Source organism: Catharus ustulatus, chromosome 13, assembly GCF_009819885.2.
Source record: "Catharus ustulatus isolate bCatUst1 chromosome 13, bCatUst1.pri.v2, whole genome shotgun sequence".
NCBI classification, from domain to species: domain Eukaryota; kingdom Metazoa; phylum Chordata; class Aves; order Passeriformes; family Turdidae; genus Catharus; species Catharus ustulatus.
In genome coordinates, this window is record NC_046233.1 from 14178208 (window position 1) to 14195340 (window position 17133).

At 38.6% G+C, this 17133-nt stretch overlaps 1 protein-coding gene across 3 annotated transcripts in view; it reads right to left on the minus strand.

Moving 5' to 3' along the window:
- CACNA2D3 (calcium voltage-gated channel auxiliary subunit alpha2delta 3) overlaps window positions 1–17133 on the minus strand; it is a 396474-nt gene that overhangs the window by 273858 nt on the left and 105483 nt on the right. For all 3 annotated transcript variants that reach the window (XR_004419272.2, XM_033071436.2, XM_033071435.2), the window contains exon 4: window positions 562–621. Coding sequence is in view for 2 of the 3 variants with exons in the window: in XM_033071436.2 (XP_032927327.1) it covers window positions 562–621 (60 nt within the window). In the remaining variant the exon portion in view is untranslated. The remainder of the gene's footprint in view (window positions 1–561; window positions 622–17133) is intronic.

Consider the following 17133-nt stretch of genomic DNA (forward strand, 5'->3'; position numbering starts at 1 on the left):
AATTTAAGCAAAGGTTTTTGTTTTACACATTTTTAGCTGTGAGCTGCCACGGTGCTGCTCCCCCCCGTGTTATGCCTAAAGCAACACACGACAGTGGTGCAGCTCTAGGGGCTCCTAGGAAAGAGAAAACCAGCGTCTGCTCTAGATACACATCCAAACACAGAGCACTTGCACAAACCAAGGTCATGCTAATCCCATCCCTGTGGGTCCCACCCCAGCTGCAAATCCAGCTCTCTGCAGAGCAGTTCCTTACAGCACACTGCAGCGCCACAACACGAGGCTAATTGCTGTGTTTGAAAATCTGACCTGCTCAGATATGCAAGGGAATTTCAATGAAATCTCTGAAAGAGTGAAAGCCACCTGCTTGGTGTCCCAACACAAGCACTAAGTACATAACCTGCCAAAACACTGAGCCAGCCTTCATTAATTCCATTTTCACTAACCAGTGTCCTTCTATTACTCACATGCTTGGCTTTCTACATCAGCTCTTCAAGCAAGCTATTGTATAAACCATTACATATACTCTGATGATAAACATTCAAGAAAGGAATTATTTACTACCTGTAAGTCAGCATCAAATTCATGTTTCAGGTAAGCATCTTCTGCAGCTTCGACAAGACGCTGAAAAAACAAAAACAGGTGTGTTTTTTAAATAATGGATAACAACTTTATAACTTGGTATAAAAACAGATTGAGCATTGTGCAATTTATCTGCTCTCATACTTCATTGAATAGAAATAAATCATCCAGATTTAAAATAAGAAATAAAGGATCAAGTTTTTAAACCCCCAGGACCCACTGTTGGTGGTACAAAACTCTAAAAACAGCTCACCTATTAATAAATACTGAAATTAAAAAAAGTCTCTTTTTTCACCAGTGTTCATCTTCCTGTAGCTCCTAGTCTGAAATTATTTTTTGAGAGGACAAAAATAAAGTTGATGTCACATGGACTTTATTTTGCACATAGGAGCCCTTTTCAAATCTTCCTTAACATTAAAATATGAGGTATTCCCTAATAATGCACTTGACTTCAAGAAACTGACAAAAATGAATTTCTAAATTACACATCAACTATGAATTATAAGAAAAATACAGACTAGGTTTGTTTACTGAGCAGACAAATACTACTTTAACATGGTATATTATCACAAGATTTTTCTGCAATTACAGAAGTAACATTTACTGAATGGCAGCAATTCTGTAGTTTTTTGCCCTCTTAACAATATCCAGAACTCCTTGTCGTAGTTATTGTTCCTCAGCATTATCTTCTGACAGAAAAAGAACACCAAAACACAGCTACCGGAACCATTTAATTCATAGAGGGGATTGCTGTAAATATTCTATTGGGAAATAACATTACATGCACCCTTTCTAAGGTTTTACTCAGGGTTCTTTATACTTCAGAGTATTTTAACCACGGAAGAGACTCCTTCCAGTTTTCATTTAATCCACCTGAACATTCATATATGTACAAGCCAAAAATCAAACAAAGAATGCTCTTATTTTCTTTGCTCTATCAGCCACTGGTGCACATAGATATTTTCACACCACAAAGCGAGGTCCAGACTCATTAACAATACTCAGAGTGGGCAGCCATGCACGGGTTTTTTTCTCCCTTTCCATAACAGTTTGCACATTTATCAAGTCTTTGGATATAAATCAAAATGAAATCAGAATTCATATTGATTGCTATACAGTTTGAGCTATAATGGAAACTCAACCAAGAAAAATATTTCTGGTTGCCAATGCAGAACAAAGGGCTGAGCAGAGCGCTGACAGCTTTGGTGGCTGCAGGGAGGGTTTGTGCAGAGCAGCAGCGAGTCCCAGCCTTCCCTGGCTGCTCCATCCCATCTCCCACCCACCCACAGCCCCAAAATCCCCAGGGCCTCTGCTGGCTTCTGCCCCCTCCCTGCACACCCCATGGGGAGGCACTCCAGGCTTTTCTTTGGTGCAGAATTACAATCTCAAACATACAATTAAAAACTGGAAATACCCCTGATACCTCGGCTGATGCAGAGAAGCAAAAACCACCTTCCCAGAGCCCTGTGCTTGAGCACCTCCCTGACATCTCGCTGGTTCCAGCTTTAAACATCTCATCCCATGAAAACCCAGCTGGTCACAGCAAACCCACTGCACCCAAGTTGGAACTGAACTGGTCCCAACAGGGGGCAAATCAAACCAGAACTGAACTGGCAAAATATCTGAGCTCACCTTCCTATGCACAGGGGGAAAGGAATCCAAAAAAAACAACACATCCCAACCCACTGCAGGAGTGGGATCCATGGAAAAACATTTCAAATTAAACTGTGAACTTCTGTGTCTTTGGTCCCACCACTCCTGTACTATTTGAATAGACCTTACAATGTGAAACATTAATGAATGTTCATTTGAGCCACAAATTTTTGTCTTTAGAACCTACAAAGGGAAGCAACACAAATTTTCTCCTCTGAGGGGAAAGCTTTATAGCAACTGAAATCTGTACACGTTTGAACATTCTCAGAAGCCCATCTTTATTCAGCATGCTAGAAGGATTTTACAAATATAGCCCTCATTTTTCAAGCATGAAAAGGCCTTTTATGTAAAATAACTACTCTAATTCAATGCATTACTGCAGATGTGTTTTCCTTTATTATAAAGCCATAGGTGTATTACTACTCTGTGCTCACCTGATACAAAAGTTCATGACTGATGAGCTTGAGAGTAAAAAAGTGAAAGGATCAAGAAAATTCTTCATACAGAAAAAAAATACAAGGGGGGAAAAAAACCCCATGCTTTTCTTTCTGTGCTGAAAGACTTACTTAATCATCAAAAGAAAAATTATTATAGTATTTCATAAGATACCAGTGATATTAGATATCAGTACCTAGCAGGCTAGAAAAATAATTCATGGCTTCTCATATAGTTTGTATTGATCCCAATGTGTTTCAATTACATTTTTGCCTCAGTGAAATAAATTTAAACTAAGATTTATCCCCACTTGTAAGAAATAACTAGAGAAGCATAAGATGGGCAATAGTAGAAACATCTGGTAAAAAGGGCAGTTCAGAAATGAAAAGTACTGCTTGTTATTTTATTGAATTATTCATTAAAATTTCAGTTGTTTCTTTTATTTTTTTAATGTACATTTCAGCAACATTCTCTACAAGAAACTCAATGACAAAGAAGTGAAGTGTCTACTGACAGGAATTTTTCCTTGAAGCTGAAGAAGCAAACATGTGCTTTGCCCTCACAAAACTAAATAAAAAATTAAACTTTTGGTACGTGAAATGAAAAAAATGCAAGCATATGCTGCATTTTCTGTGCATCAGTCCTTAACCACAGTTTGCTTTAAGTATCTCAACACCATTATGAAGGAAACCATGAGAAATCTGGGAGAGGTACAGGAAAGAAAAGCCAATAATAAGCCCAACTCCACAAAATGATATATTAGTGGATATACACAAATTATGTTGGAATGAAGAAATTGAATGCAAATGTTTCATGGGGTTTTGTTGTGTTGGGGGGGTGGTTGGTTGGATTTTTTTTTTTTCTTAAAGAGGTCCCCAAAGGGATGAAGCATGATAGAAGAAATTCCTTAACACTCTGCAGGCAAAAACATAAAAACCACATGTAACACTGCAACTTCTTTATATGGAGGCAAAAGAATCCCTTTTAAAATATTTTAATGACTGAGCAGTTATCTAACAATGAGTCTCAACATTAGCATGATTAGCAATTTTAGCTTAATAGTTTATAATGACACTCTTAATAGAAATGCCAATATATTTTCATTTGAGTAACCACACTCTCAAATCCTTGCTGCAGCAAGTAAATGCTTCCCGAGCTGTGGTTATCCTGAAGGGAATTGTGAGTTATCTGCATGCACTTACATGGAATAAATTATGAACACAGAGTTAGAATTGGTACACTCACACCATTTGAGGGTGGTTTTAGAACAATTTAGCCCTAAAAGTGGAAAAGTGTCTGTGTGCTCATGAACAGGCAGGTCAAGGGCAGCACCAATCTTTAGACAAAACAATTATAATGTTCTAAGGCACAGCTCAACTGAGGTTCCCCCAGTCAAGGAAATAATTCTTAGAACTTCCCCAACACACATCAACATGAGAAAGATGAACTGCCTGACCTAGAATATCACAATGCAACATGGATAAGAACAGGACACAAAGCAGGAGATCAACAAATAACAATCACAAAAAACCTCAACATGGTCACAAAATATAAGGCAAATATTTTGTATATTCAGTGGAACTGATACCAAAAATAACACAGAAAAAGTTGAGAGAAGGAAAATAAATGTTTGTCACCTCACAGTAATTTTTTTTAATAAATCACTGAGCTATCTCTCAAATTACCCAACAAGATAATTTTCTTGGCAAATGATATTATAATTTCAGTGCACTGATATTCCAGATAAATTCTCTTTCAAGTTAGGTTATTATAGATTGAGCAAATGAAACGTGAAACAGAATGGATGAGCTGCAAGAAGAATCTAACAAAAAGTAAGGGGGAAAAGGAACAGAAATGGAGAGGAAAAGTGAAAATTAAAGCTGCAAATAGCAATTTCAAGAAAAAAACAACACACAAAAATCCAGAGGGTAGAGCAGTTGTTTTAGCTTCTGATATCTTTTTTTCATGCACTTCTAAGGGTTTCAGATTACTTCTCAATGATTTTCCTTCGCTAGAGTCCCATTTTGAAGTTAGATTAAATAAATTCATAAGCATAACCAAATTTGAAACAGTTTCTGGACTCCTGAACTATAGAGGGTTACTAATCTTTATCCATAAATGCTGACTGAAGTTATGCCCTTCTCTCTTCTCAGCTATGAAATCTTTAAAAAAAATATATTGCACTGTTTCCTTTTTATTTTTCTAACATGGATCAACTGCAACACATAAAACCAGAAATGCTTCTCAATATTGCTCTTCTCAAAACCAAACTGTTACAAACCACAGAAAAGGACAGAAGATGGCTCTAATTTAATTATAACTAGTATCAGCTAGGTACTAGTACCATGCCAGTCCATAACCAAATAGTTTATATTCCATAATATCAATTTAATAACACTCCATTCAAAAAATGCACTGGCATATCACAGTCATTAAAGAAGTGCAGACAAACCTCTTGGCTGCTCTTATATTCCAGCACCAAATTCATTGAACCAACAGCAAAATAGCCCTGAACCCTAAGAAACTTTCTCATTATTTCCCATGGCATCAGATCTGTTTGAGGTTCCTAAAAAACTTGAATATTATTTCAAGGTTGGTTTGAGATATGTTTTGGAAGAAAAGATAATAATAATCATTTGTGTCACTTTAACAGGCCTTTCTCTCTGACTCCAGTGTATGGAATTGTAACCAAGATTTCTATCTTAATCAAAATACAATGAACTTTGTTAAGAAAAACAGCAGATAACAAGAAAGGCAAACCTATGCCTCTTTTTAAACCATATTTCTTTCATATCTTGCAGCAAGTTTTCTGGTACATTACCAGCCAAAAGCCAGCAGCATTCTGTATGCAGAAACATCAGATTTCTGTGTGCAAAAAATACTTACAACTACCAATAGCTACCCTTCTTCAGGTGAAATATTCAGTGCAACTTTAATAACCTTACTATCCATTTGCATGTCTAATTTCCAATCAAAATTTACAGTAATTGAGCTGTGAATATGCCAAAAATATTTCCTAAAGTGCTGCCAGATAACTATTTAAACATAGTTCAGCAGTTGAAAGTATTCCTGGGAGAGGAATGAGATTGTGTTTCCATCATCAGAGCAATTTTCTCCACCGGTTTCTCCGTGAGAAGCCCACGCCGTGCATGTGGGAGCACTCAGCAATAGAGCACTAAACTTTAAAAACATTACCCAGGTACCTTCCTGTGACTTCCCCATTTTGGGGTTCATTTCAGATGTGAAAAAGGGGTTTTCCTCTCCAGGAAATCTGCAAGGCTGCAGGTGCTTTGAAAACTTCTGAAAAGGCAGGGCTGTTTTGAGAGAGAACAAGATTTATTAGCATTAAGTGAGCTTAGGTAATATTCTGGCATGGTGCTAATTCTGCTGCAGGTCCTCCTTGCTTCCCTCAGAGTTCTGGGGTTTGCTCCTTTCACAGCTCATTTAGCAGACAAGGTAAAGGAGTCAAGAGAGATTTTGATGCAGTTCCTCCGTCTCACTTTTATTTCCCATGCCCAAACCCAGTGTCACATCAGACAGCAAAGATGCCCTGATGTGCAAGCAGGCTTCCCAATCTCAAAGTTTTATCCCAAAAAACTTTGCACACATTTACCAGAGCCCATGGAGCAGCAGCAGACACTGAAGCTGACCTTGGAGGAATATTTGCTCCTCTCAGGAGCACCCAAGGCTCTCGTGGGGCAGTGACACCAGGCTGGAGTTTGACTGGGGCAGTCCTTGAGGATGGGGGGACACCAACACACACTGAAGGTCTCCTCATTTCAGAAAAACTGGCAGTGCATTTTATACCCCAGATTGTTCTCCTCAGCTGTGTGGTATTTTCTAGGAAATTTTAGCACTAAAATTGCTGTTGCTGTAACTAAGATGCACCAAAAATTATTTCGTGCCTGCTACCTCTCTATTCAAATTCCTAGTGCTTGTGGCTTGAGCTAGATATGACTCTTGCAACTAATGCCATGCAAAAACTGGTTGCTCTGTGACTGCTGTCAAATTCCACTGCAACCCAGCCAGACAATGCTCAGCCACACTAAGTGCAGTAAAGCACAATCAAAGCAGAAATTATAAATAAAGGATAAAAATAAATTAAAAGCTTAGCATATGCAATTATCGCAAATAACTTCAATTATCCACTTATATTCATTCAAAACTGGCAGATATTCAGGTTGATTGTTGTTAGAGTGCTAGCTGCTTTTTTGAAGCAACAAGAGTTCAGCTTGGCACAGTGCTGGACAAAACAGAAATGAAACTGTAAGTGGATTAGAGTATGTGAAATTCACCCATTGCATAACAGTGGCTGAGACAAGCCTGGAGTAATTAGATGCATTTCTACTTAACTAGGCCAACACTATATTTAATTATGGCATCTGGAGATTGCCAGGGCATTGAAGGAAGGCTCCATATGATGAAGATAACAGATTTGTCTTGTACCAAGTTCTTCAGTGCTCAAAGGCTGCATAAAGCCAATCTATCAGATATAAAATATGCAAATTATCAAATCTGCTCCTACCATGTTATTATGTCTAGCACAGAGCAGAATGAGGTGCTAAATAGGGTTTTATTCCATACTTTTAATTCCGTATGTCCCAGACATCACGGAATCAGTTCAGCTGCAGACACAACTTAGAGCTGTTCCAGGGATATTTAAAATGTGATTTGCCTGGCTGGGGTACAGCAACAACCAGCTCCTTCAGCCACCTCTCCTGCCTCAGGGCCAAGAGGAAGATTCTTCAGCATCTTGCACCAGGCACACATCCACCCTAAATTGTGTAATTCTCTGGCAATACCTTTATGCATCCTTTTAATTTCATTTGCAACATGGCAATACAATTTCTAAAGTTTTACTTGCAATGAATAGTTCACAAGCAGTGCATTTTTTTTTCCCTACCACATAAATGTAAAAATTTAATCAAAATTTTACTTTGTAAAACAAAGGAAAAAAAGCAAGTGAAGCAGGCTTGTGTACGAGTCCACAGACCCACTGTTTGCAAACACCTTTAAATATATTGTCAACACTAACCTCTAAGTGTCATTGTGATCCTTTTTCCCCTCTCCTATACTGAAACCACTAGGTGAAAACATCTGATTTATTAATCTTTTTCACACATTGAGAGTGCCACAGGTTATATTCTTTACCTGATGGTCACAATTGTTGCCCTGCTTGAATAATGCCAGATTGTCTTTTCTGCATTTGAGGACAGTGAGGATGTACATGGCAGAGCAGAAATAGCTCTCCTCAGCTCTGACAGCTCTCAGCACCTCTGCTGGATACTTGGCAGGTCTTGCTTGAGAAAGATCTGGGATAACTGTTTTCATGCTAATTCTTTTAATGCAAAATTCTTCTTTGGTAGGATTTATCTCACCTAACCTCATCTATTTCAAAGTTATTCATCTCTCCACGGAAGTTTCCCAAACATCCTTCACATGTAGAGATAGAAAATTCCAAATGTGCTGCTTGTTCCATTCTAAAATAGCTCATAAGATACAGAAAGACCTCTGGGACTTTTCCTTCTCTCTTTTCTTCACTAGATGTTTAACTTCATATGATTGAAACTAAGGGAGATGAATCCCACACCGTACGTGCAACACAAGTGAGATAAAGAGAAATGGAAATATTCCTGTGTTCACTCAATGGGAAAAAGGACACTTGAAGCAATCCTGACAGCAGTCCTGGGATGAGTCAAGTTGTTTCTGTTCTGCTTACATTTGGAAGCACCAAGTGAAATCAATTGTCTTTGCTTTGTTCCTTCACTCAGCTTTTTCCTCACCTCTTCACTAAGGCTCAGTCCCCCAAGTTAATTCAAATTCAGCTTGCAATTCGTGGTATACTTCAACCAAACCAGTCGTAATATACTGTCCTCCTTTCAGATTTCCAGCCAGATTTTGTTGTCACACAACAGCAGAAAAGACCCTCAAGATTTATTACTCAAAACAAAGGTCAGTTCCAGAGTTTGCAGGGACTTAGTTCCATTGTCTAGCCCAGCACTCGATCACAAGGCACAGAGCCTTGTCTTCACTGTCAAACCAAGCAATGCAATGTCCATTGAACTGGATTTTAATTCTCACAGGGTCAGGATATCAGTTGCTAATAGATCAACTGAAAAGGAAAACTTAAAAAAACTGAAAGGAAAACTAAACATCAAGTTTTCAACTAAAAATTTCCCGGCTTCCTCTTGCCAGTAGAATTCTCTAAAATAGATACTGAGGCAAATACAACATTATTGTGAAGATGAGAAGAAGGCAGTTGGTATCCACTTCTAAATGCATCAGTAGTGGATTTTGTAGGCATTCACCAAAGACATAGAAAGTCAGTGTTACATCTCAAGTTAAACAGGCATGGATTCAATACTGGAATGTACCAAATTCTGCCTTCACACACAGCCATGGCTTAGTCCTGTTCCTTCCCTTACTGAGCACAGCCCCAGACCTACTCTTGTTCCTTTCCCATTCCTCTCCCCATATCCTGAGCTCATCAATATCACATTAGGTGTCCCAAACTCCACTGTTAAAGTTTTTCACACAACTCTCCACTTCTTCTGTAGCACCTACCAATTATTCTTTCTTCTTCTTCATAATAGCTTTGGTGTTCACACTGTCAAGCATGTTTATGACCAGTCTTTTCTAGGTCCCTACTCATTCCTCACTCTGTCAACTTCCATTTCCAATTTTCCCAATTCCCTTTGCACTCTCATCAAGCACATCTAGAACATCCTGCACTAGCACAGTCTAATCCTGTTGCCTTTGTCTCTTTAGACCATCTCATGATTTCCCAGTCTCTGCTCTCCTTGTGGCAGTACCTTCCTCAGCCTCTCCCAAACCCATCCACAGACCCCCTTGGCTGCTGACCCTCCCATTTCCCAGTGCCATCACAGAGAGATGAGAATTCTCTCCTGGATGCAGAGGGCACATGGGCACACTGACAGTGCCTCAGCAGAGACACTGCTTCCCCTGCCTGCTGCTGCCTCAAGCACTAAGAATGCAATGATCCAGCTGGGGGAAAGTCTTGTTCAACCCTCTGCAGAAAATTCACAGTGCAAAGAACTTTCAAAGATTTCACTTGCAGACTGTCTTGCTGTGATACATTTCTAATGGCCATATGCCTCCATGTGCACAGATTCCAAATGCTGAAAACTTGATCCAGCTGGAACAGAATTTCAAAGAAAACCTCGTGTCAAGGCCCCAGCCCTGCCAATTTCAAGATCTGGTTCCCAAGCAGAGAAGTGCTACAGAGTCTTAATGAAAAGAACATCAGTAGTATGCTTAAATGGGTAAATCAATGCATTTCCCCCAAGTTTCTCTCTTGTAAAAAGATAAAGTTCAAAGACAAAATTCCAAGCTCCTTTGGTCTCCTGAACCATATTTGTAGTTCTAGAGACTGTCGCTGAGAATGCCAGAAGTAATTACAAAATCAACTTTTAGACCAGGTGATAATTTAGTCTCTTCATAGTTCAGTATGTTCTGGCTGGATTGGTACAAAAAAAAGGGAAAAAAAGAATATGTTGAAAGTCTCTAGTTGTGGACATTTTGGAAAAGCTCTCTGGTGTGGACTTCGTAACTGGGCATCAGTTCCACGAACCTGAAAGAGTTTGCTGGTACCCTATGGATTAATGCTGAAGTCACAGGGAGTACAGGGATATCCCTCAGCCAAAGCCATGATTAAATACAGACTAGCAAGTCTATATTCAGCTACAGACTCCATCTCATCTATTAATTTACCTTTTTTTTTAAATAAACATTTTTTTATAACAGTAGTAGTTTTCATTCTATCTTAAGAACAATGTTAAAATGTCCTTGTAATTAATGGAAAATTGCAAATTCCCAAACCCAAAAGAAAGGCTGCATTGCATAGTCAAAACCTTATCTGCTTTGCTTTGTAAAGGTAATGAGTTCAAATCCAGTGGGTGTTTTGTTCCTTATTACGAAGAGTCTTGTAACTTGTATTCTCCTAGTGACTAAAAGATCGCTATACTTTCACCTCTTAATTAGTTTTTATCAACTGAAACATTCACCATTTAATTATTGTATGCAGATTTATTTGGAAAATTAAGTAAAATATGCAACACAGCACATAATTTCCATTAAGTCTGACACACCTCTAGATTTTGGTATGACCTAGGGAACTCATTTCATAGAATACTCCCATTTTTCTTACTAATTTTTTTCTCTTGACTCTCAAACTGCTTCTAAAATGCACCTGGGGAACAATAAGAGTCTTCACAGAGCTACCAACACCTGCAGGTTCAAAAAGTAACAACCTAGACTTCAACCAAGCCAACAAAAACTATTAACTTAAGTTTGCAGAGGCAGTGAGTAAATTATAACAATAGTTCTCCATTTATATTGGATTATAGGAGAGCTGTGAACCACCCCACTGCTGGCTTCCTCTGCTGGCTGAAATCCCTCACCCACCACCACTGGTTCTCCCACCACACATTTACATGCAACCAGAAAATGAGCTCCAACCTGCAAAGTCCTGACAAGGAAAAACAAACCACTGAGGCCATTACTGTTGCTACAAGCAGTTTTAAGTCCTGGTTAACTCTGATCCTGAGAAACACATGTACAAAACATTTCCACAAACCAGGAGGTCACAAAGACCTGGAGCTGCTGATGCTCCTTGCCTTGTGTGGCTGTTGAATCTAAAACACACACACTGATGGAGGGTCACAGAATGAGAATGGGAAGATCTAAGCTGACTCTGTGGTTCCATGTGGAGGCAGGCTCCCCTTTTATTAAATCCTCATTCCATCAAACTGCCTACTCTTTGCAGGCTGGAGCCTCTGTGAACACCTTGCCTTTGTACCCTCAATAAATCTGTCCTTGGCATGGGAATGGCTGAGCCAAAGGCAGGGATGAGAATGGGTGGTTGTTCCTCCAGGCTGGTGTTTGTGGGGGAGAGCAGGACACACCTTGAGCAAACACCACCATGCCTTGGACCACACCATCATGAAACCCCACTGGTACCACTGGAAGGGGCTCATGATCGACCCGGTGTGTTTGTGCAGTGTTCGATTGTAAAATTTGCCTCTATTGGTTATTAAACCTGTTGGGTAACCTCTCAAAGACTTACATATTAGATTTAGCTTTCATAAAGAGTCTTTCATGACCTTTTAACAGTTACAACTCATTCCAAAGTAACAAGCTGAATAAAGAGATTTGAAATATCTGTCATAAAGAACATGCAAAGCTAAAATACCTACAGGGGCTACAGAGAGCTGGAGAAGGATTTTGTGCAAGGGCATGTAATGATGAGACAAGGGGTAATGGCTTAAATTGAAAAGCAGCAAGTTTAGATTAGCTATCAAGAAGAAATATTTATCTGTGAAGGTAGAGAAGCCCTGGCCCAGGTTGCTCAGAGAAGTTGGGGCTGTCCCATCCCTGGAAGTGTCCAAGGCCAGGTTGGACAGGGCTTGGAACAACCTGGGATAGTGGAAGGTGTCCCTGCCCATGAGGTTGTAGAACAAGATGATCTGTCACGTCCCTTCCAACCCAAACCATTCTATGTTCCACTGAAAAGAAGATGACATTAAATGCATTCTCTATGACCAAAGCTCTATAATTAATGTTTGCACTACACCAGGACACAAAGATGAGTCAAACATGCTCAGTCATCAGACCTTCATCATAGGCCCTTGAAGAAATAAAGAGCAAATTGAAATGGAGAGCAGTTCTGTGTAACACTTAAATGGTTCAGAATGAGTTCTCACCAACTGGATTTTTTCTATTTCTGGTATCTCACACAATCCATATAAATTATATAAGTCCTTAATAATGTAAGTACCAACAAACAGACATAAAAATTTTTAAAAGACAGAGCACTGACTTCTTTCATTTGAAAATATCTCAATGGTCTGCTGTAACTATTGGCAGAAGATCTGAGATAATCATTGACAGAAAAACCTTGGGAGAAGGATTCAGAAAATTAGAGCATATACAGAGATATTTCATATATAATAAACACGAGGTATAGCTCAGTCTACACTCCTTCGATTAGGGACAAGAAATTTGCCTGCCACCCTTTAAAATTCAGAGTATAACACTGGTAAGTTCTAAAATGCCTTAATTTTTCTCACTTTTAACTCAGTAATATAATGGATGTTGACATGTTACTAACTCTTGCAAGGTTCTTGGACTACTCAGATATTTCCTCAGCTGAGTAGAGGAAGCCCTTGCTTTACTACAGGTCTGACAGAGCCCCACCAAAAAGCTCATCTTCCCCCCACACCCTGAGCAGCTCTCACTATTAAAAAAAAACAAAAAAACAAACAAACAAAAAAACCCCCCACAACAATAAATTCAAAATAAATGCAATTTAAAACCCAAAATACAGAGCAAAATTTCTGCACATATTTAGCAAGGCTATCATTTATCATCAGTTGCCTCTTTCAGGCTATTTTGTAAGAAACCAATCTGTGCTTTGCTTGGATCTAACTGAATCACTTATAAAGAAAAACCAACAACTTGAACATGAATTTTAATGGAAGTGGATTGTTTTTATTCATTTCATCAGGTTGATTGATGAGCACAGCAACCTACTGATCTAAAGCATCAGATCCTAACAGCATCTCCAAAAGCTGAAGTACTGCAGGCACTAACCAAATCTCAGACCTAAGTAGTTCTTGCTCATTAGCAGTCTACTTGTGAAGTGCTCTTTCCCCATCACTGCTCCCTTCCAAGCTTTGTTATTTAACACTCCACTGTCAAAATAAAATATAACTGTAGCTATATCACCCTTAAACTTTCAAATATAGGAGGTTTTACCCTCTACATCTGCTTTAAAAGTAATTTTTATTATCTGGTGTAGCTAGGAATGAATTACATTTGCCATACATAATAACATTTCCTAGAGAGCACAGGATTTTGGGGACAAAGACTGCCACCTTTTGGCAATTGTCTGCAACAAAGAAAACCCAGTTTTCTCATGTAAATTATCCTATTCTAGTGAACATCTTTATCATATTATTTTAGCATCTTATATCCAGCAAAGTGAAGAACAAAACACTGAGTTTAACTGAAGCCAACTTGAAAGAATTCCAACCTTTAGGCCTGTTGCATAGCAACATAGGGTTTTAGCATGGAATCAGAGAGATCAGACCTAGGGTTATTCTGGAGGACACTGAGGTTTTTCTGGAGGACACTGAGCAGATAGCCCTGGCACACAGAGTTGAATATAACGTAGGAAAACACACTTTTTAAACATAAAAAATATTTTTTAATGCACTTTTTTTTCTCCATGCATTACTAATCTAACCTCTGAGGAAGCCTGCTCTATTCATTAGGTCAGAAGGCCTAAAGAAAAATGATTAATAATTAGAATGTATAAGAATATAAATATTCCACCACCAGCCTTAAATAGTATTTTCTACTTTTTCAATGCTTGACCTTGAAAACAAGGATTTTTCATGATGTTTTGAGTGCTGGGGCTTTTTTAGTAGCTGAACTAAAAAGGGGTAAAACCAGATTCCATCATACAGCACAAGGGGTATGCTCTCAGGGATTCAACAGAAAAACTTTCATGTTAGGCAATGTCCCTGAAGAAAAAACCATCAGGGATGCTGGAATCACCAACCAGCAGTGTGTCACAACCTCCATCCTGATAAACAAGGCAAAAGGATGACTGAAATAAATAACAGAATGTATTAAATGTTGAGATTCCATTTGAGAAATGCAGATGCGTACAGGTAGAATTCTTCTAAAATATAAACAGAACTCTTGGGGAATAATTCAAGAATGGTTTGAGGCTTTAGAAGTGTCCTTACAGGTTCCAGAAAATACATACAGCAAATGAAACATGCCTTGAGTATGAAATATGCTGAAAGATTCAAAAGTAATCAGTAATACAGAAGACAAAGGAAGGGCCAAAATAGGACAAGAGAGGGCCTGAGAAAAGTTTGTAAATCAGCAGCACGGAGAAAAAAATTATTCAAGTCTTGATTTTCACCAGATAATGTAAATGCCAGAACTCACACAGAGCAGCTGAGAAGATGAACAAAGATAGACAGAGCCAGATTAATTTGCAACTTCAATACGTGAAGAAATCAAAGTTGAAGAATGAACGCAGAAATGCAGATATATTTTTGTTAAAACAATTATAGAAAGATCAAAAGAGTATTTTACTGAGCTTCTCAACGCTGAAATTCACAAAAGCAATCGGCCTTTTTCCAGACAGCTGAGCCATTTGTAGAAGAACGAAATTGTGAAGAGCTTCAAGAGGCAATCAGAATACTGAGGAGAAACAAAAGCACCAGGTGTGGGTAATCTTGGCACTGAATTGTCAAGAACAGGAGGGGGAAAGGAAGTCAAACATTTTATAGGGGCATTTGGTTAGTTTGAGTTTGGGGAAAATTTTCAAACATTCAGAAAATCACATACGCTGTATTGAAAATTAACAAAAAATAATTTCATTTCATAAAAGAATAGTTTTATATTGGAGAATAGAATTTTGAACTTTAGCTGTTTTCAAAATCAGTTATATTTCCAGCATGTTAAAAATGCATCTTTCTTTTACAAAGGTTGGAGGGGATTTTTTTGGTGGTGGTTTATTTTTGTTTTGGATGGGTTTTTTTTGTTTTGTATTTTGGTTGCTGATGGCTTTTCAATTGTATTAAACACACATAATCTATTAAAACCAGAAACTTGAACAGCACTCTGCTCCTGATTTTAAGAACCTAAATATGAAAACTAAAAGCTCACCCCCTTTAAAGACTGTATTGAAAACAAGTGACTAACCCCTTGCCATATGGAATTTCATTGATTTCACTGAATTTCAGCAGTATAATTCTGCTTTTCCTAGTGGGAGCCATGAAAGCAGATGAAGGGTAGCAGAGCACAGCAGAGCACACTACCTGTCTGGCACCACAGCCATCCTGCACAGATGGGAGAGGGATATGCTACAGCCTTCCAGGCTTCCACAGCCACAATTCACAGCTCTTTGGAGCAGGGGAACAGTACATGCTGCTTAAAAACTATTTTGCTGCTGTCAGCAGGACTTCCATATGGGGCCTGCCATGTTCCCCCTGCACGCATTACACGGCTTGCTGCAGGATTTGCCATTTCCAGTCTTTGCAAAATCATGTCCTGGTGGTCAGGCTTAATGTCTGCAGTACCCTCGGCCTTGATAGTTTTCAACTGACTGAGGAAGTAAAGAAAAATATCTTTTTAGAGCTCTTAGGTATAAAGGCTGGGCTTAGGGTTGCCAAACAGCATCATCTTGGCAGCCTCAACTCTGAATTCCTTTGGTGTTGAATTTTGGGAGACATTTTCTTCTTGGGGTGGAGGGAGGGGGAGATGATTGTTGTTTTGGGATTTTGAGGAGTTGTTTTGCATATGCTGCTTACTCTGCTCAAGTTAAGTCCTTTACCTATGGGTGTTTGAACTGTTTGCCAAACGATATTCAAATAAAAATGTGTGAGATGTTTCTCATGAATCTTTAAGAAGTATGAATGATGGCTAAGTCATACACTAATAAAACTTGCAAGGTCAATTTTATTACACAAATGTGTAACAGAATGTGCAAATGGCAATTAAATCCTCTATTTTTGAAAGTTGGGATATTGCTTTCTTCTTCAGACATTCAGCAGGGATTTCCAAAAGCAGGCATTGAACCCCAGGGATCTCCACTGATACATCCAGGAAAATATTTCAGTTCCTCACTAACAGAAACAGCAAAAAAACCCAAAGACTAATCCCTTTTAGAGCAGGAAAACAGTACAGTAGCTGTAAGTACCACAATGGAACACTCCCATGCATAAATATGGGTATTGATTAATTCAGATCCCATTTTGGTACAAAAGTTGCACTGAACACCATCACACTCAACTGTCTGCTGAGGCAAGGTAAGTGAAAGAATAACACAATGTCTAAATTCTACTTTTCTTTATATGTGAGATGTATATATTAAATTTAATATCTGTAAAGAAACAGGGAAATCTGCAAGTCCAGCCCTACCCTGTTTTCTGGCCCATACAGAGAGGGTGACCTCCAAAGGAAGAAAGTTATTGTCCCACAGTATTTCACCAAGCAGCTACTTGGTCTTCAAATCTACTTCTGAATCAATGGAAAAAACTCATCTAAAATAAAGATTGTGTAGAAGATAGCTAGGTTAGAAGCTAATAGAAAGTCCCAATATTATTATTTCTGACCTTTTTTTGTCCCACCTATATAAGCAGTTTCACAGATTACAAACACTTTCATTTATGCAGACTACACTGGCTTGGGCACATTTCCCAAATCATTTACATTGTGATACAAGTTTGCACTGTTCTTAAAACAATTTTATCTTCACTTTAAAAGACTGCAGAAAAGATAAAGAAAAATTTACCACTCTGAGTGAGCCAAGACAGTAACAATATTGTCTTGTTTATGAGTCCCTTCTCTATTTTGGTTTATGTCTTTCCTGATGCCATGGATAAAGGATATGCTAATGATGAGCCATAGTGGCAGTGCCAGATA